The sequence below is a fragment of the Suncus etruscus genome, chromosome 1, assembly GCF_024139225.1.
Source record: "Suncus etruscus isolate mSunEtr1 chromosome 1, mSunEtr1.pri.cur, whole genome shotgun sequence".
NCBI lineage: Eukaryota > Metazoa > Chordata > Mammalia > Eulipotyphla > Soricidae > Suncus > Suncus etruscus.
In genome coordinates, this window is record NC_064848.1 from 151,564,445 (window position 1) to 151,585,914 (window position 21,470).

At 41.0% G+C, this 21,470-nt stretch overlaps 1 protein-coding gene across 1 annotated transcript in view; it reads right to left on the reverse strand.

The window, feature by feature from the left end:
• Positions 1-9,392: 9,392 nt before the first annotated feature.
• The window catches only part of LOC126010969 (transient receptor potential cation channel subfamily V member 5-like), a 28,209-nt gene continuing 16,131 nt past the window's right edge, over positions 9,393-21,470 (reverse strand). Inside the window, exons 9-15 of the mRNA XM_049774582.1 lie at positions 17,590-17,676; positions 17,412-17,488; positions 17,023-17,188; positions 16,766-16,832; positions 12,753-13,021; positions 10,700-10,806; positions 9,393-9,693 (exon numbers count right to left, since the gene is read on the reverse strand). Coding sequence (XP_049630539.1) covers positions 9,393-9,693; positions 10,700-10,806; positions 12,753-13,021; positions 16,766-16,832; positions 17,023-17,188; positions 17,412-17,488; positions 17,590-17,676 — 1,074 coding nt within the window. The remainder of the gene's footprint in view (positions 9,694-10,699; positions 10,807-12,752; positions 13,022-16,765; positions 16,833-17,022; positions 17,189-17,411; positions 17,489-17,589; positions 17,677-21,470) is intronic.

The following is a 21,470-nucleotide window of genomic DNA, read 5'->3' on the forward strand; positions in this document are numbered from 1 at the left end:
AGCCACTATCATCACTAAAACGAGGAGACCAAGACAGATTTGAGCTGTTTCTCTACTCTTCTCACCTCTTCTGCCCCACCCCACCATACTGCTCCCTTTGCACCCACATGGTCTTGGGGAAGTCGCATTTATTTCAACTTGTGTTCACTGACACATGCCAAGGGTCATGGGAATCTCTGGGGGCTCATACCCCCAGTGTCTCAATGCCAGTCTGCATGCCAAGCAGGAGGAATTCATGCAACACTCCTCTGCTGTGTGCTGCAGCTTTTCTGATGCCACTGGCTCCTCTCCCTGGCTTAACTGTAGCTCCCAACTCCAGGAGCTGACTGTGGTGTGTCCCCCAAATTCTGGGGAGCCCACAAATCATTTTGCAGTAAGGTCTGTGTGGCAAATATTTGGATGCTGCAGGAGAACAGCTAAACCCAGGGCTGTTGCATACCAGAGTTTACTTGGGGAAACTGGGATTTGGTTCTGGGCCAAGGGTGGATATCCAGTTTGAACAAGGGTGGCTGAAAAGGTTGATTGCAAAGACCTCCCACGGAACCTCTGTGCCCCATCATCTGTGTCAGCTCTGACTGTGACTTGGTGTAGGGGCAGAGCCTATCTGGGGTTCCCTGGCTCCACTTGGGGTTCTCGGGTTCCAGCTGTCTGCAGGGGGGGAGTCAGGAGTGTCACTGCAGGGTGGGGCAGCACTTCTGGGAACAAAGGAATTCTCTGCTCCAGGGCCATCTCACACCATCTGAAAACCAGTCTCCTCACCAATAAATCTAAGGAAGCAATCTTGTCCTATCTGCCCTCCAGGGTGCTTTCAAAAGAATGGAAAAGATAAGGGACATTGGAGAAACTAAGGGCCAAACCCTTTGTGTCAGTCAGCTGAAGCAAGTGCAAGATGCAAGAATGAAAACACTGAACATGACTCAAAAGTGATTTTGTGCTAGAGCTGGTAGAGTTTGTCTTCAGGCTACCAAATCCTGGTGTGGTTGGAGCATGGGCCTTGGGGCCAGATACACTCTAGGTCAAAAATCAGATTCTGCTAATTACTAGATGCCCAATCTTGGTCAGATTTGGATACCTTGCTGAAGTCTGTTTCCCCTCTTACAAAACAGTAACAGTCATAGTCACTTGACATTGGCGAGGGTCCCAGCCTCTGTTTTCATTGGAAGGATGAGACAGTCCAATGTGTGAGACCCATGAAAAACCACAGCAAAGGTTCCCCAGGTTTCTCTGGTTCTCTGCCATTTTTACCTCCTGGGGCAAATCTCCCCTCAGCAGGGCCTGGGCAGCCCAACCAGAATGTCACCTGTAATGAGGAAATTTCTGTTCCTCTTCCCAAAGACTCCCATTGTTCCCTCCTTAAAAGACAGCTGCGGTCACACCTCAGTGGCTACTGAGTCAAATTGAGAGCAAATAGGTTCTCTGGATCCTAGAGCAGATTTTGGAGTCATAGGAACACCAATCTCTGCAGGAAGGAGCCTCAAGATAAGGATCTGTTTTTGCTTTTATTTTGGGAGTGTTTGGGGCCATCACCAGCTGTGCTCAGAAAGCCTGGGTCTTGCTCAAGGACCATTCTTGTCAGTGTTTGGAACATAAGCTGTGGTGCCCGGGATTCAACAGAAACTGACCATGTGCAAGACAAGCACACTACTCACTACACTCTGGCTCCAGCTCCAGAATCTGGTTTCTTGAACTCAAGCTCATGCCTTGATGGGCAACCCCAACACCAGGGCAAAGTCCTAAATTGCTGTGCCCAGGCTCTTCCAGCCAGAGCCAGCTTCCAAGCCTCTGGGTGGTCTTCCTTTCCCTACCCCCTTCTGGGTTCCCCAGTGGAATTTAACTTCCGTGTACATGGTTTGGTGCATGGACATGGAGAACCAAGTAGTGGTACTTCACCCTCTCTGGGCTGCAAAGGCAACAACAGGACCTTTGTAAATCAAGACTGTGCAGGTGACAGGGAATGTGACAAGCATCCTGGGAGGGAGGAGTGGGGGCAGCGGGTCTGCTAATTTGCACCAGCCCACACACAGGGAAGAACTGACTTCTGCCCTTGAAGGATTAATTGTCCAGCAAAGGTACAAATGAGAAGCAGCTGGGACAGAGACAGAGAAAAGGGTGCGGTGTTTGTGTGTGTGTAGTAAAGGCACCTGTGACCTCAGTGGTTCTCTCCTTCCTACAGGCCCCCCTGACTCCCTGTTGGCCTAACAGGGCTGATCACTGACCTCAGGCCTAGAAGGGGCTGCCTAAGAGCTATCTCCTTGAACACTAGGCTTACCCACTGCAGAGAGAATGAGGAAGAGGCTGGACTTCTGGGAACTGAGGAAACAGCTTTGTACTATCCTGACTTATGTGGATATCAGAAAGGGTGAGAGACGAAGGTAATAATTTACCTGGGAGTATTTCCATTTAGAGGCTGAGTCTTTAGAGCTGAAGTTCTCTTTCAGGCCCCCACAGTCTAATCTGTCTCTTTTCCTCTCTGCAAGACCCCATGGTATAAAGAGGGCAGTGGGCAGGGGTGATAAGGGAAGAGGAGAGGAAGTAGAAAAAAAAAACAAGCCAGGGCCAAATCCATCAACCTGAAACCTGTCACTACCTGCAGATTCTACTGTTTCTCCTGCAGTGTGGAAGCTCCAAACTGACAAGTTCAACATCCTTAACATAAATTAGCCAGAACTGGGCCTAGAACCCAGGTCTTACATGCATATGACACCCTTAAGGGACTTGGCTCTTTGAGGCTCTTTGCATGGCAGGGGGTTGAGGGAGAAAGTTGGTGGGTAGTTCATGAGTTACCACTCGAGGGAGGATGCCTCTCACAGGAGTTCATATCACATCTCCTGAAGGAGTGAGGTCAGCATGCAGGCAGAAGGAGGAGATGGGGTGAAAGCCTTGTTGAGTAAGATCCACTGACCCTGCAGGGCTTCAGCACTTCTGTCTTTGAGGCCCTGCTGGGGAAAGTCAGGCAGGTACATGCAAGCCCATCAGTTGTGGCCTGGCCTTACACAAGCCCCTTCTGCCTCAGGCCCCGAAGCCATAATTGCCGCCTCCTCACAGAAGGGATAACAAAGCTGTAGTAGAAGCCTAGGGAAGGTGTGTCTACCCTATCCCAGGTGCTCCTGCCCAGGGCACAGCCAGGGGGCCACGTCACCGACCTCTCCCTGCTGTGACTCCCTCCTCAGAACTACCTGGTCAAAGTGTATCTCTCCTTGCATATGCCTCATTTTTTTCTCATTAACCGAGGGGCCTGATCAGGAGTCAAAGATCCTTGGCCCCATGGCCAGCAGGTTTCAGCTTTTCCTTGACAGAGCTCCAAACATGAGGGAGCATTCCAGGGAGACTCTCCCTCTCCCCAACTTCATTTCTCTGCAACGACATTGCCATGGCCTTCCACCCCTGCATTGAGCACTGTTGTCTCCCAGTATCTTCTCTCCCTTTCTCATCAACTCCCAATTGCAATTGGGGGGGGGGACCCCACACCTTATCTGGCTTTTTCTCAGCACAGAATGAGGTATAGGATGTTGAATGGACTCTGCCTTCCCAACTGTTCCTTAGGTCTCCACAGTCCCCTTCCCATAGTCCTTCAGCAAAGTCCCCTTCACATAGCTGGGAGGGAACCCACTTTTTAAATTTAATCCGAACAAATCCTTGGTTCATCTCTTGTCATCTCTTGGTCTGGTGGGAGCAGGGCTAAGGTTCTGGGTTCTCAAGTGCCCAGAGATGTGGAAGGTAGGAGGGGTAAATGGTTAAAGTTTGGAGGAAATATCTGATTACACACACACACACACACACACACACACACACACACACACACACACACCTGCTCTTCCTCCTGCCCCAAGTTATTCCTTGTTTTCTTTTGCCTCCTCACTTGATCTCCTGAGGGCAAATGTACAATCTTGTAGCTTCCTTCAAGGCTTTTCCCAAAGGGTTCAATCATCTGTATTATTCAGTAAGCCCTGGCTCAGAGCTATGCAGCCAGGAGCCTTCCTCCCTTTTCCTCTGCATAGATTATAATCCGCTTTCTATTCTTCTCTCTCATATTATGCTTCTTTTCTTCTTTTATTATACATTCTATTTTCCTACCCCTCTTCTTCCTCTTCCGTAGATTATCCTTCTCCATTATCTTCATTTCCTTTTCTCTCCTTTCTTTTCTCCTCTCATTTGTTTTTTTCTCCTCCCCCTTCTTCTCTCTCTCTTGTACACCACACATAGAGAGCTATATTTATATTTTTTATCTTTTTTAAGAGTCGTATTTAAACTGAGAAAAATGCCCCAATATCCCCTTATGTTTGATAGGTTATGGTTCTTTTCAAAATGCTTCCACCAATATTATGTGTTCATTTTTTTGTTGTTATATCCTCACTTAGATTTTTTTTTTTTAGTTTTTGGGTCACACCTGGCAGTGCTCAAGATATATTTCTAGATCTGTGTTAGGGTCACTCACATAAGTGTTTAGGGGACTGTGTTGGTCCTGGTGATTAAACCCATGTTTCCTCCCCATTAAGTCTGTCTCTTTCTCAAGGTCCAATACAGCGTTGAAAAAAAAAATCACCTTTACAGTTAGAAAGAAAACAACCCTAAAGTGTGCCCATAGAATGAAAGCAAAGCCTTCAGGTTCAGGTAATGACCATTCATCACACACTGCGTTGTAATAGGTAGAATCAGGCAAAAGTGTAGACACAGTAAGGAACAAGATGGCACAGTCTTTGCCTTTGTGGAACTCCCGGTCTTCTCAGGAGACAGACTTTTAACAAATATGCAAAGTGCAGGGTGTGTAAAAAAAGAAGGAAGCAGATGTCCAGAAAATACCGAGCAGATATGCACTAAGAAAACACATGGCATCAAGACCCACAACCACAAATCCCCATACACACACACACACACACACACACACACACACACACACACACAACATATAGTTCTTATCCTGAGACCAATATGGTGAATATAAGTTCACAAAGATGCAAGGAGAATTGGGTGCAAAGAGATGCCCAAGTCTAGAAATCATGATGGTCTTGATAAGATAACAGAACTCATGCACTGTTCATATAGACTCATAATTAGTAGAATGAGGAGTAGAGAGGCATGTGCGACTAACAAAGTTCACTGCAGGTATTCTGACTTCCAGAAAATACTCTCTCGGGAGGCAGGAGTGGCCTCAAACAAAGATGGTTCTGGCTGGACTGTGAATTCCAGAACATTTTACAAGACTGTTTATAAAAAGGATAGTTCAGAACTTACTAGGAGATAGCAGTGTCCTGTTTTAGAAGATTGACCATAGGACTTGGAGAGGCAGAAAGAAATTAGAAGATTTTTTTAAAAAGATATCACAAAACAGTCTACCATATTTTATTGTATTGTTTTCACTGGCAGGGTTCTCCTATGCAATGTCCAGGAAGTTCAGGTTTCTTCCAGCAATTCTCATGTCACTGGAAGAGCCCAGGTATGTAGGAATGCTCAGGATCTGTGGTACCACAGATTACCTTGGTTACTTTGGTAGTGCTCAGAGGCATCCAGGGTCACAGTTGAGGGGTTCAGAGGAATACATGTGCTCATGATCAAACCAGGGTCCGTTGCAGGTGAATTTACACTTGTGATTTAACTCCTATTTTATCATTTTCAATTCCCAATATATTTAAAGTTAGTAGAAATAAAGAACTGTTTTTAATACACTACACCATCATATATGTTAGGAGAAATATATAAAAAAATTTAAAAATAGAGAAATATGTATACACAGTCACCATTGGTTATGCCTAGTGTAGTTTGTCAAAGATAAGTGATAAAACTTTACTTGGGACTATTTTAAGGGAGAACACTTGATGAAACTTAAATGAAAGTAGGAAGACTCATCTCCCTGTGTCTCTTGTGTATAGAACAAAAATTCAACTGACTTAATTTTAAAGATTGAATTGGTTTTATTCAATGGTGAATTACTCAGGCAATATTTCATATAGCAAATAAAATGGCAGTGCAAAAAACTACACAAAATGTAAGGGTCTTTTAATCTAAAAGATAATGGGACAAAATCATGAGCAAATGAAAGCAAAGATGATTTCAAACAAAGTGCCCTGGAATGGGGAATGGTGGAGTTTTATGCTAATGACCAAACAAGCTAACCAGAAAACTGATTGGTTAGTATAAATCTCCACCTTGGTGAAAAGGCTAATACTGTGGTAGTATTGGTGTGTCTCCTTTCCAAAATGAACTTGCTATGTCTTTGCATTTTGTGAACTATGGTGAATGATTGAGTACCAATAAGTTGTCTTTATGGGCTGGAGTGATTTTATAGCAAATAGAACATTTGTCTTACATATGGCCAACCTGGTTCTATCTCCAGAACTATATATAGTCCTCTGAGCCCATCAGGAGTGATCACTGAGCACAAAGCCAGGAGTGAGCCCTAAGCACCACTGGTTATGATCCAATCTTCCAACCCCCCAATTATCTTCAAAGGAGCTTTTTTGGAGAATAGGATCTGTAAGACATAAGATCCACTGGATATTTGGATTGAGGAAGAAATCTTGAGGATCACACCTAGAGTACTGGCTTAGGCAATTTACCTATTATGCTTCTGCTGATTTGGGAACACCAGTAGAGGAGCAGGTTTGGTAAGGATGAAAAGCTGTTCAGTTTGGGACATGTTGAGTTGAGGTATCTGTAACATATCCAGGTAGAGCTGCCCAATAGAAAGACATCTAAAGTGTTCATGCCTGGAGCTCAGGATCCAGATCTCAACTCCAGATAGGAAGTTAGGAAACATAGGCATCTGTGTTTTAACACAACTGATAGAAATAGGTAGGCCTTCCCTGAGAGTGGAAACTGAGTGAACTAGGGCAACTTGTGAACCCAAAATACTTAAGGGAGTGGCAGAAGAGAACTTGACAATAGCAGGCTTTTAGGCCATGAGACCTACAAGCAGTTATGAGGATTCTTCTAGAGTCTTAGGATATAAAGTTTAAGTAAGAGTAAAACTGTTCCATGGATTTATCTGTTCAGTGGGTGATAACCTTGGTAAAATTGGTGTTGTTGACACGCAGTAGGCAAGGTCAAAATATGATGGTTGGAGGACTCATTGTGAGGTCTGTAGTCAATGAAATCTTCTCTGAAGAATTCTGGCCCCCAAGAGAGTACAAAGACAGGGTGGAAGCTATGAGAAGAGTTGGGGATTTAGAGTGTATGTAATTTCTTGGAAGATGAAAAAGAATAGACCAGACCAGAGTTCTTTGCTGACTGTTAAAGCAGATAAAAAAGGAGAGGTTGAAGATACATAAATACAAGGGATTGGGGTGAAAAATGATAGAAATAACTCTCTGAGGAATAAAAAAGGAAACTGGATCAGGAATGTATAAGAGAATTCACTTCAAACAGGATTGGGTGAGTCTATTGCCAAAGGATATAAGGGAATTTTGGTGATTGCATTTTTGGGTCCTGTGATTTATGTGCCAGTGTGTGTATATTACTATGTGCATGGGTATATGTGCATTTGTTTGTGAACCCTCCTTGTTCTACACTCATCTGTGCTTCATACATGTAACTGATTATACTTTTTGTGGTCTAACCAATTCCACTGACTTCTCTGCACTTTGGTATCATAGTCCTCTGAAAGATTATATGGTTTTCTGGTGAGGGTGGGGATAGGCTGGAATGAAAAATATTAGGTTAAAGTTCAAGAGAAGGGATGAACAGGAGCCCCTGGAATGGGTACACTGGGAAACTTTTCACTTTCCTTTGTGGAGAAGGATGGCCCATCCTCTGTTATTGCTCTTTACCCAACAATTCAGACAGGGGTAAGAGATGGTGGAAGTGCAGCACAATAATTCTTACAAGAGACATACTGGGTATTAGCTAATTCAAAGGGCAAAGGTGATTATCATCTTCTCGTGGGAGGTTTAGATCTGGGATCTTGGTCCCAAACAAATAATTGGACATTCAAACACCGAAAGTCATAATGTACACAAACCTAAATGAACACATATTTTGGACTTTGAGCAAGAAAAAAAACATTCAATAACAACATGTATCAGCACCACACAATTCAGAACCATTCAACATAATTCAAATGCATGCAAGTATCCAGAAAAATTTTTTTCAAAAAATAGATTTATAAACAACTAATAATTCCATAGAAAGATGTTCAATATTGAACTGAAACACAAATCAAAACCTCATAAGATGCTATTTTGTGCCATTAACATGACTATAGCTTAAAATTTTTACTTTTTAAATACTTAGAAAATAACAAGCATTGGCAAGGTGGTGGAATTGAAGCCTTCATACATTGCCAGAGGGAATGTCAATAGTCCAGTGACTGTAAAACACCATGTTAGTTTAAAAGATTAAATGAAGAATTGCCCTAAAATCCAGTAATTCCCCTTCTATGAATATGACCGACAAAACTAAAATACAGGGACTTGAGCAGGTAATTGTATACCAATATTAATAGTTATAATCACCAAAGGGTGGAAGCAGCTTGAATACCTAACAGGGATGAATGGACAAACAGAATGGAATAACAAAATAAATGTGTCAAAACAATGAAATATCATTTGGCCTTTAAAGGGAATAAAATTATGGTCCACATTACAACATGAGCAACTTTTAAAAATAAGCTAAGTGAAATAATCAACCTAATAAGACCATTATTTGATTCAGCTACATGAGGTCCGATTCACAGGAAAATTAAATATTGTTATTTAGGAGATAAATAGCATAGGAAATTAATATCTACTGGGTACAAAGTTTCAGAATGGGGAGATGAAAGTATTCTGAAGAGAATTGCAGTAAGGATTTTCCAACAATTTATGTGAGCATTATGCCATTGAATTGTCTACATCAAAATAATTTCAATAGTAACCTTTACGTTGTGTGTGCCTCACAATCATTATTTAAGTAATCAGGATAAAGAACCTTTCTTCTTGCTGTTTTCTAGTTAGTGGTTGATTGCTAGTTGGGTAAAAGTCCCCAGGAGTCTGAAGTTATGGGAAGGGCTCCAAGGTTAAGCCCAGGAGAGGCTCCTTTTACAAGAGAGAAGGCTGACTTCACAGCAACTACACTCAGTAGCCACATGAGATAGAAAGATGATTCTGACAGCCATATATCTTCTTCGCCTCATTTACTAGTGGATAAGTTCAATAGCTTGAAAAATTACTTTCTTAAGGTTTTCCTAATATGTGGTACTCCCAACAGGCCAAAAGCTTTCTAGAACAGATGCCCACTACCAGTATCAGAAATGACAGTAAGCAGAATGAGACATAGATGTTAAAGATTATTTTGTTCATATGTGTCCATTATTCATAGACATGAAAACTAAATACTGGTAGAGGCAATATTTTCCCTCGTTACCCCTTTCTGGTCCTCCTATCCACCTGAATTCAGTTTAAGGGTAGCCAGACTTGCAATCATATATGGTATACTTTCTCCTCTCCATCTGCCTCACCAAGGTCCAATCCAAGGTTCAAGTGCCCCAATGTGTTACGCCGAAGGATTTCCCAGCCCCTATTACTACTACTGCTGCGAGAGGTGGTCCGGGACACAGAAGGAGTCGGAAGGGCCACAAATGGTCTGGTAAGAGTCTCATTTTCTACCACAAAGGGTTGTTTCTCAGAAAGATGCTCTTGTCCATCCTCCTTATCTGAGCTCTTGAATGCTTCCACGTAGCGAAGTACACGCAGAGAATTTTGATCATGGTGGCTCTCAACTCTGCAGAAGGAAAAAGAGAAAGGGCTCAGTTAAAGTATGAAGAAGCAGAGGTGAATGAGGGAGAGGATGAAAGCAGGATAGAGAAGAAAGGAAAAGGGGATCAGAGATACAACCAGAGATTTTGTAGGGTCAATAGTTCCTAGGGTCAAATTCATTCCCTTTAAATTACAAATGTTATTGGGGGGGGGTTTGGGTCACACCCGGCAGTGCTCAGGGGTTACTCCTGGCTGTCTGCTCAGAAATAACTCCTGGCAGGCACGGGGGACCATATGGGACACCGGGATTCGAACCAACCACCTTCGGTCCTGGATCGGCTGCTTGCAAGGCAAAGCTGCTGTGCTATCTCTCCGGGCCCACAAATGTTATTTCATTGAAGGGTGAACTGGGATAAATACTAGAGTGGACATATATTGGACTGAGAATATGACCCTCAGTGACAGAATACTTGCCTTCCATGTGTGAGGTCTTGGCTTGATCTCCAGCACCACAAAGAGAAATAAAAAAAAAAAAATAGATGGGTGAGCACAGACCAATGTGAAAGAGAAAATAGAATGAATCAAGAGATTAAGGTATTATAAGGATGAGGAGATGCAAACCAGAAAATAAAGGAGAGTTAGGTGAGGAATTATGGGTAGGTGATGAGGAAGGAGGTCAGCTTCAAAGCAAGATTATGCAGAAATGAAGATGGGTTGGGAGCAATATTGGATTAAATGGAAGCCACACCTACATCCAAACAGAGTCATATATAAGTAGTCTTTCATGCATAAATGGTACTGCTGTCCATATCACCTGGGATCAGCTAAGAGTGTTCTTTCAATTCCTCCTCCACTTAGGCTCCCACCGCCCCTCCCACACACACACAATACCTTCCTAGAGAGGAAGACATCTTTTATGGATCCAGACTGGGGTATCCAGTGTGGAGAGGAAGATGATAAAAGTGGAACTGGTTCCCTGGTTCTAAGATCTATATAACCTTCTGCAGTTAACATATAAACATTATTCTTACCTCAAAAACCAGCGATTCCCCAGGCCATACTCATACCCACAAATGCCTGAGCGAGGCCACAGGAAACGGGGCAGTTTCCGCTCCAGCATCACGGTGGTGGCCACAACCTGGGAAGAGGCAAGAGGTAAAGGAAAGACTCAGAAAGTGTCATGACATTCATAGTAACTGAGGCCACTGGGTCACCTAGCCAGCTGTATGCTACTTGCTCTAGTCACTATTACTCACCAAAAATGTATAAAGAATACAGTTTTTTATGACTATTTTAGAATAAGGCAGTGACCCCTAAATTACTATTCAGAATAATCATAAAAAGGATGAGTCCCTCCAAATGGGTCATTTCCTTTTTATCCCCATTGGAAATATAAACAAAATTTTTTGGGGGGTGCCACACCCGGCGATGCTCAGGGGTTACTCCTGGCTGTCTGATCAAAAATAGCTCCTGGCAGGCATGGGGGACCATATGGGATACCGGAATTCGAACCAACCACCTTTGTCCTGGATCAGCTGCTTGCAAGGCAAACGCTGCTGTGCTATCTCTCCGGGCCCAGACAAATTTTCTTGCTTTGACTAAAATGTCTAAACAGATTCCTTACAATCTTAGGGTGAGAATGATGGAATCACATGTGGTTCAGGGTATTTGAAGCAAGTTAGAAACCTATCTCCTAAGGAAAAAAAAGATGAGTGGGGGAAATGACTGAATAGTTAGAGAAAAGTAGTCTAGTGGTACATCACATGTTTTGTCCTTTGCCCAGCTCTCATTAATTACATAGATGAAGTATTAAAAACAAGCTTATCAAATATGCCTGTGACACAAAGCTGGGATGGATATGCAGTGCATGTGATGGCTGAGTAATTATAAATGATATCACCAGACTGTAATGCTTGTCAAAAATCAATAACGAGAAATTCAGGAAAAGCCTGAATGTAAGGTCCTCCATGTCGATTTAAAACTCCAGTGTTAAGTTGCCTCTTCTTAGCATCTTTTTTTTCTCTATAATACGTTTCTATGGTAACTATACTTTTTAATGTCTGATTTCCCAATCAGACTGTAAGGTCCACGGTGACACATGATTTAGCATGTGTCTCCAAATTTTAGATAGGGCTCAGCACACAGCAGGCTTTAAGGAATTATGACCAAATGAATGAAAAGTTTGATGGGTAGACATAATGGCTTTTTACAGATATTTTGGTATAGGAGAATGTGCTCAAATTATAGGAGTCAGATCAAAAACTGATATTGTGGAAAGAAAGTTCCCATTCAATACAGCAGGGGAATTCTCAAAACAAAACCTTTTTAATTTTGAAAAAGCACTCCTTGCAATCACAGGAAAAGTCCTCCAAATCTACATAAGAAGGTTCTAATCAGCATTTAAAAGAAATTGAATGAGTGACCATAACAGTAGTACAGTGGTAGGGTGATTGCTTTGCAGGTGACCAATTTAGGTTAAATCTCTACATTCCATATGTTCCCCAACTCCATTAGGAGTGATCCCTGAGTGTAGAGGCAGGAGTAAGCAGCACCAGGTGTGACTCACAAGCAAACAAACAAACAAACAACAAAACAAAAGAAAACAAAACAAAAACGTAAGAAAAGATATTGAATGATTCTATGACCAGTAAATTATTACATGCTCATTAGAAGACTTCAATTAGAGGCAATTAAATACATTTTTAAACTCTAAAATTGTATTAGTATTAGACCATAATGCTACAAATAAAAGATCATAGAAACAGGGTGTAGTAGCTCTTAACAGAAGAATAGTTTTAAGTTAAACTTGAAAATATACAAAGAAAAATCTTTCCAATTCCTACTGTTCCCTCAAATGATTTCTGCACTTATTTTTTTCTTTTCCATCATACTCTGAAATTTGGGTGTTTAACCTATCCCTGTCCCAACACATTACCCTCTTTAATGAGTAGCTCTGGCAATTTGAATGTAGCTTTATGGATGTGAAGGCCATACTGGATTCAAGACTCTTCTAAGAGTATATACCATCACAAATTTTTCTACCTATCTCCAGCCCCTCATTGAGACTAAAACTAACAAGCTTACCTGTGCCCTCCACAGCTCATCTTGTTCATGGGCCACTCGCCAGTGGGTATCACCCATCATGGCAATAAACAGATTGAGCATGAGCAGTGTGGCGATGATGGCAAAGGCAAAATAGACAATGCCATACATGAAGGGTAAGTTCACATCATAGTTGGCAGGTCCATCAATGATGGTGAGGAACAGCTCGAAGGTGCTGAACAGGGACATTGGGTAATCGTAGAAATGGCCCAGATTGTTTGGGTTCTCTGTCTGGAAGATAATATAGAACGCTGCTCCACCCAGAAAGAAGACATGAACATAAAAAATAATTGATTATCAAACTCAGCATGGAGCTGGTCAATAGTCATCCAAAATCAACAGAGGTAGAATGCCTGAAAACACCCACCCCACACACATTTGTTCATAAATGCTGATGTTTGAGTATACGCATATAAATCTCATGTTTCCTCACACTAGCTAACCCTGACATTAATTAAACTCATCATCATGATTTTTTAGGATTACTAACTTGGTGATTATTAATATAGGTAGCTTACTAACATATTATACATATTACACACTTAAATATATAGTCCTATGTATATTCATTCACCTAACTGGCTTTTTAAAAGGTATGCCATGGGGCTGGAGAGAAAGTACAGAGGGTAAAGTATGCCTTATGCAACCAACTATGTTATGTTCCCTGTACATATAAGATTCCCCTGAACACTTTCAAGAGTGATTCCTGAGTAAATAACCAAGAATAAGTACTGTGCAAGGCAGATGTGGCCCCCAAATAAATAAATTGATAAAAATTATGCAGTTACAAAAACACAATGGATTTTTCAAAAAACATTTATGTAATTCAGCACAAGCAAAGGTAGGAAAAAGTGCTATTAAAAAATATCATTCCATCACCTTTAATATAATCAACCACCACCCTAAGAATTCTAGGTAAACTTGAGTCATCAAAGCAAACTACCCTATTCAATTTTATTAGATGATCCCAGGCATTCTGAAACCTTTCTGCAGCATTCATTGGTACCTTCCTGTATGAAAAGCTAAAATATGAACAAGGAGATCCCCAGATCTCCCCAGAAAACTGGTCCTGACAAAGCATTGCTTCTTTATTTACTTAAGAAAAATGTTATGTACCATTGCTTTATTTTGTAATCTACAAATGTATGGATGAAGCTAGGGTTGAAGTAAGTCAAGAAATGGTTCCATGTAAAAATCACCTGCCTTGCAAGCTTGGGGTTGTGAGTTCAATTTCAAGTGTTACCTCTGATCTTTGGCATGACGGTTCTGTTCTCTATAATCCCCAGATCCACAAATAATCTACAGTCCTTTGCAGTTATGTGTGTACAAGTACCACAACTAAAAAGTGTGACTCTTCCCAACTAATCTCTGGCCCCAGCAAGCATATATGCAATTCTGAGCACAGGAGTGCAATCGTGGCAAACCAAGTATGTGAGCATCACAGACTGTTATGCAATCCCCTCCTCCATGGGTGCTATGACTACATGGACAAGCATCACAACCAAGTGTGTCTGTGAAACCATTGGTAATCACAGCAGCAATAGCAACTGTTGTTGTCAGGAAAGAGGATGAAAAAAATAAGTGAAAAGAATAAGTGAAAAGAGAAATAGAGGAAAGTCTTCACTTAATGTGGCCAATATCACTTTGGGAACTACGATTTAAGCCAAAATGTATAATGAAACCAGGTCTTCATATAGAACCATGTTGTTTAGGCTATGCTAACTTCTTTTTTTTAATTGGCTAAATGTGTAGGACCTGAAATTTGTCTTAAAGTAAGAACACAGACCTTCCATGTGTGAGACCCTAGGCTCTATCCCCGACACCACAAAGAAACAAATGTAAAATATAAACAAATAAAACATAAACAAGCAAATAAATACAAGTTTTGGGGAGTGGGAGGAATGGGGGAAAGGCTCATGTGGATAGTGTGATCTCTGGTGGTGAAACTTTGGTGCTTGGTTTCATGTGACTTACATACAGAGTGAAGTTGAAGGTCTACTCCTGAAATATTGTAGCATTGTTAACTGATAGTAAATCAATCAAAATTGTTTTGAAATGTAATGAAAGTTTAGTTTTGTTCTTCAGCCCATTTCTTTGGTTTAGTTTTTTTTTTTTCTGTCTACCTAATGTGAAATGTGAAGATGCTGAATAGCTCAATATAATTTATTGCTGTACTTTAGACAGACAGGTAACAGACATGGTTTTACCCTTTTCGTCATTCCAATTATGATATGTTGTGTATGTTTTCTCTTCTGAGTGAACATTGATACACAGGGGGCTGCTGAGGACACAGGAATAGTGTCTGTTGCATGGAGTGAGAATAATTTATATCTGGGAAGTTTTAAAATATCCTCTGGCCCACTCCTTGCCTTGTGAATCATGAGTTGAAATTTTGAGGACATAATTGGTCTTGCTGCCATTCTTCTTCAAAAATGTCTGTGAGCTCCCTTTCTCTCCCTTTGTCTACCTATTTTATTCTTGTTCTTTGCCTCAGTTCTCTGCCTTGGGCCAGAGGTCTCTATCATTTTCCTATTTACCTCTCAGCAATACTTTCTTTTCTCATTCTTCAAACTCCTTGACTTTTTATCTTCCTTCCTCCTTTGCCCTTTCACTTTTTTTTTTGATACCTCATTTTCTCTCCACTTTGAATACCATGTATAGAAAAACCATTCACAATGATGTTACTGATGATTCTGTGCTCTTTCTCAGATATACATATGGAAGTTAATATCACACTGTCTCTGCTCAGATGTCATATGGCTTTGTTTTTTTTTTTGGGGGGGGCACACCCAGTAACGCTCAGGGGTTACTCCTGGCTATGTGCTCAGAAGTTGCTCCTGGCTTGGGGGACCATATGGGACACCGGGGGATCGAACCGAGGTCCGTCCAAGGCTAGCGCAGGCAAGGCAGGCACCTTACCTTTAGCGCCACCGATATGGCTTTGTTACATCCATAATGGGCCCATCTTTTCTGTGGATAAGCCACTCTTTCCAAAAAATACCTCCCATCTTTTAATAAAATACTTTTATTTGAGACATATGTACTATAATGAAAGGTGAACATTTTTATGCTCAGATCTCAAATGCCCTTAGTTCAGATCTCAAATGCCCTTTGTTCAGTTTTCTCCAATGGCAACTCTCTGTAGAGTGAGGACAAACCACTGAAACAAGCATTTCAACTTTGACATAGCCAACATGTAGAATGTTGTCATCATTTGTGGTTCTTTCAAAAAAATTAATTTTTTGAGACAATGGTGGGAGGTAATGGATACTCTGGTGGAGGGTGTAGTGTTATGGCATTGTATGTATGAAATACTATAATTAATTATGTAAATCACAGTGCTTCAAATAGACAATTTTAAAAATAAATTATAAATTAATTTTGTCTTGAGTAACATTGATTTGCAAGAGCATGCTTGTATTTTTAATGGATACAGTGTTACCTCAGCATGTGCACCACCAAAATGCCCAAACTCTCCAACCACTATCTACAGAGTACATCAGCCTGCTCTTCTCCAATCCTAATGACCTCAATTTTGTATTCATAGACTAAGAGTTTGTTTTTGTTAGACATTAGCTGCTCTTTTGAATCTCAATAACTCCTTTCTCTCTTCTCTTTAATGATTTTGCAAGGCAATTTAGTTAACAAGGAAATTCAGAGCGACCTTTTAGAACACACTGTGTGGTCCTTATCTCTAGATAGGCATGTAGTTTTTTATTTTGTTCCTACTTGGAGTAAAGAACTACACTTTAAAAAGAGCAAGAAAGGACTGGAGAGATAATGCAGTGACTAGGGTGTTTGCCTCATAGTTCCCCTGAACCTGGCAGGAGTAATTCCTGAGTCAGGAGTATCCCCATGAGCACTGCTGGATGTAGCCATAAACAAGCAAATAAATAGAGCAAGAAAGTGTGCCAATATGGACTATGGGCAAGAGTGAGAAGGAACTTTGTAGAGACTGGACCCTTGACCTAACATGAAGATAATAGTGTTCTTACCTGAAGCAAAACCCAAGATAACCACTGCCATGAGCCAGCAAAAACGCATTAAGTCTCCAAAAATCATCTAGAGGAAACAGAAGAGAGTGAGGGAGTAGTCCTCTCTTTACCCATATCTCAGCAGTTTTGGAGCTGGTTTCCATAGCTTCCCCAGTTCGATTGAGAGAAGTGTCTTTCTATTTGCTCCCGTGTCCTCCCTCTGACTAGGAAGATCCCATGGTTGAAGCTGAAGAAAGCTTTGGGGGACCACCACGGACCTTCTGAATCATGATGGTGAAGGGCCCCAACATCTGGAATCCTCGGGCAAAGTACATCACACTGCACCAGCCCAGCACAAGGGCGATAGACATGGGCGCCACCTCGCCATCCATGTTGGAGAGCCGCATCACCATGGTCACCAGCACCAGGAAGGCATAGGTGATGCTGGGGAGAATGGGAGCAGGAAGTCAATAGAGGCCTGGAACTATTTTAGGTGCCACCAGACCCCAGCATGGCAGTGCAAGAGCCCCACCTTCTTAACACCTAAAACATATCCCAGCCTGCTGGTGAGAAGTTTCTGCAGAAGAGGGTGAGATGAAATCTAGATCATTGAGAGTGAAGGGGGAAACATGCCATAATTCTGGTGAGAAAAGGAAGGGACACTCACATGATGACGTGGAATGGACCTCCAAGGACAGTGTGTCCGAAGTAGTGAGAGACACCCACTCTGAAGATGTCCGGGATCTGGAAAGAGATGGGTTAGAGAAATCAATATCTAGTGTGGATGGCAGTTCTCTCCAGTATTTTAGGTGTCTGACCTAAGCCAGGCCATGCCTGCACCTCACCTCTAAGAGCAGGATAATCACTGCCCCAATGATGGTCACCAGCTCCCCCACCAACCGGAACTTATCCTCATTAGTCACATAGGCTTCCTAGAGGGTGAAAGTCAGGAATAGAAGAGTTTAGGGTGCAAATTAAGTCCTTTTAGACCAGTAGTCTAAAATAACATTCCATCTAACCCCATCAAAAATGGAGAGAAGAAATAAGCAGACATTTCCTTTAAGAAGAAATACAGATGGCCCTAAGGCACATGAAAAATGTACCACATCATTAATCATCAGGGAGGTGCAAATAAAAACTACAATGTAATATCATATCACACCACAATCACTGGCATACATCAGGAACAACAAGAACAACTAGTGCTAGTGTGGATGTGGGAGAAAGGGAATCTCATTCATTGCTGATGGGAATGCCTACTGATCCAGCCCTTTTGGAAAATAATAAAGGAGATTCCTCAAAAAATAGAACTTGAGCTCCTATGTGACCCAGTAATACCACTATTGGGAATATACCCTAGGGTCCCAAAAAACACAATATAGAAAAGCCCTCTGTCCTCTTATGTTTGTTGCAGCACTATTCACAATAGTCAGAATCTGAAAACAACCCAAGTGTCCAAGAACAGATACATTGATAAAAAAAAAATTGTGGTACATCTCCATAATGGAATACAGTAGGTATAGAAGGTCTAAGGTAAAGAGCAAAGTGGTAGGACTATCATCCTTCTCTTGAGCCTCTAGCTGTAAAAAATATTTACGTTATCTATATAAAGTAACAGTATCTTATAGTTATGATCCCTATTGTCCTTTTAGAAGTATGAGTCCACTAGAATATATCCTAATGCTTAGAGGTTCTTTTTCCTGAAAATTGTGTTTGTGTATGCACAATCCTCACATTAAATTAAGCAAATACTTTCAATTTACCCAGGTACCCTGGAGGCTTTGAGTATTCTGCATTCAAAGATTACATCTCTAAATATACAGGAGTTAAAAGTACCCACAGTGAGTGAGGAAAGTTGATGAGCTGAGCTTGGGAAAACATGGACTGTCATTAGTCATAAAGGATGTCAGTTGCCTTTGGTTGGCTAATACATTAGAAACCTCTAAGTGTCTCTGTAGGCTGCTTCAGCAGTATGTGCATTGGCCTAGTGAGAGACATTGTGAAATAGAGATAGATGGTCTAAGGTCGGAGGTGTCTATGTTTCTATGGGTTTAAAAGCTACTAGAACCCAGCATTGTAGCTTCTCAGAATGTGAGAGTCAGCTCAGAAGTGGAGAATGAACTACACTCAGGAACAGATGGCAAAATTGTCTCAGGTCTCAGATAAGGCTCATGAATCCCAGAGAGACCAGGCAAAGAATTGATGCCATTCTGTCTGGTGAACAATAGATCTAGCAGCCTGTGATGGACTTTAGTCCTTTTCAATGCTTTATCTTAATCTTCCTCTAGCCTGTCTTTAATTATAAAACCCTCCAACTCTCTGATAATCAAGTAGTAAGTAGTTCAATAAATAATAACTATATAAATGGGTAAACAAAATGACATTAAATCTAGAAATAAAATATCTGTATTTTTAACCTGCTCAAATATTAGATATTCTTATAAAACCTTTGTGTCTTGGTTGAGTATGTCAGGAGAGTTGCTGCTAATATTTCCTTGGATGAAGGAAAAAAAGAAATAGGCCAGAGTTGTAGAGATCAAAGTGCCTCTAGAGGACAATTGAAAGAGTGTCACTATGGAATTGAAAAGGTGAAATTCCAACAATAGAGACTGTTGGGGATAATTTGATTACACAAATCCCTTCTGGAAATTTGTTTCAGCAGTATCTCCAAGTCTTTCTAGCAGATTTTTTTTTGAAACTTTCCTGAATAACTTCACCAGTGAGTAATAGGGGGCACAGAGAACTGAACTTTTGCTCAGCTCTACTTGGCATTAAACTGTCCCAAAGTAGCTACTTCCCTGTCCCATAAACCAGGCTGGAGTGCCACTGTCTATAGAGAACTCTTTCCCCAATGATCTCCAAGAGCACAACAAACTAGTAACATTTCTGTGTGTTTTGAACTGTTCTCTATAGGGAACATATAGTTTTATGTGTCAAAGTTACAATAAAAGCAATGATAGTTCTTAAGAAGAAAGGAATAAAAAAAAAAAAAGGCTGGGGGCCAGTGGCCAAGTGGTCTTGGATGAATTAGTGGGAAATAAATAAGGACAGAACTAAATATCCAAGCCAAAGTCAATGACAATAGAATCAAGGGACCTAAACTTTAACTATCTAAACTTAAAGAGGCCTGTTATACTGGAAGGCCAGTGGGCAGAGAGGATGGTGGTACAGGATGTTTTCTGGGTCCATTGATGGAGGGAGGTTGACATTGGTGGTGGGAATGGCAGTGACTCATTATATATTTGAAATTCAACTATGAAGGACTCTGTAGATCACCAATGTTTCAAAAAAGATTTTAAAAAAATGCAGGGCGAAGTGAAACACAGCAGTAAGGCATTTGCCTTGCACGCAAACGACCTAGGATGGACCTGGGTTCAATTCCTGGCATCCCATATGGTCCCCTGAGCCTGCCAGGAGCAATTTCTGAGAGCAAAGAGAAACTCCTGAGCACCACAATATATGACCCCAAAACCCAAAAAAACTTTTTTTTAAATGCAATGGTAGTTTATACAACTCTATAGCAAAAAAAAAAAAAAGCTACTAAATCAAAAATAATAATGAACATAGAAGTTGCATATATATAATAAATATGTTTTAATAATAAAAATATAGGAAGTCCCCATCATGAAAAGAGGCTCAGTATCAGGAAATTCAAATCCAAATGCACTTGGAAGCCCCAGTAGCCTCACCGCCATGTAAATAGCCACATATCACAGCTAATCCTGGAAGAAATGCAAACCAAGTTGATGAAACTCATAAAAACTCTGGGATATCCTCAAAGGGGAGGTGAGCCAAATCTCAACATTCCTGAAGCCCTAGAAGCCACATCCACATGCAAAACTACTGCCGTACAAAAAGAACAACTTTATTGCTTTCATAACTAATCTCTAGAGACACCATGCCAATGAATTGCCCAGGTACATAGACCCTGCAGTCTCTGGACCTCATGGCCACATGTATGGCCATTGTGTGACATCTCCAAATTCCATAATACTGACAGTACAGTAGAAGCAGAGAAAATTAAGTCAGGAAAGTAGCATAGTAACTAAATAAGCTCAATAAGCAAAAAGTAAAACACAGAAGGCTCAATTAGCAACAGACAACTCAGCAAATCTTCAGACAATAACTTTAATAATCTCGTTGTGATATATAACACTTTTCAAAAACTTTCTTTTACTTAATTTTATTTTGGCGGTTCATATTCAGTGACACTCAGGGGTTACTCCTGACTCTGTGCTCAGAAATTACTTCTGGCAGGATCGGGAGACCATATGGCATGCAAGAATCAAATCTGGGTCAGACTCATGCAAGGCAAATAACCCCCTTGCTATTGCTTTGACCCCTATACTGAACTTTTTTTTTAATAATTCCTCTTACCAACAATTTTAATATAAATATAAAATAAATAAATATAATAAATAAATAAATAAAAATAAATAAATATAATTAATTATATTGTGCTTGTCAAGGGTACAGGCGTAGAATGTAAGAGGGAAACTGGGAACAATGGTGGAGTGAAGATCACACAGATGAAAATGGTGTTCGAACACTGAATGCCTGAAACAACTGTAGTATGAACAGCTTTTGATAAGCCATAGTGCTTTAATAAAGCACAATGAGATTTTTTTAAGCACACTGAGATGTTCTTTCATACCTGATAGATCCTGTTTGAATTCCCATTACCCCATATGATCCCCTGAGTCCATCAAGGAGTGATCCCTGAGTA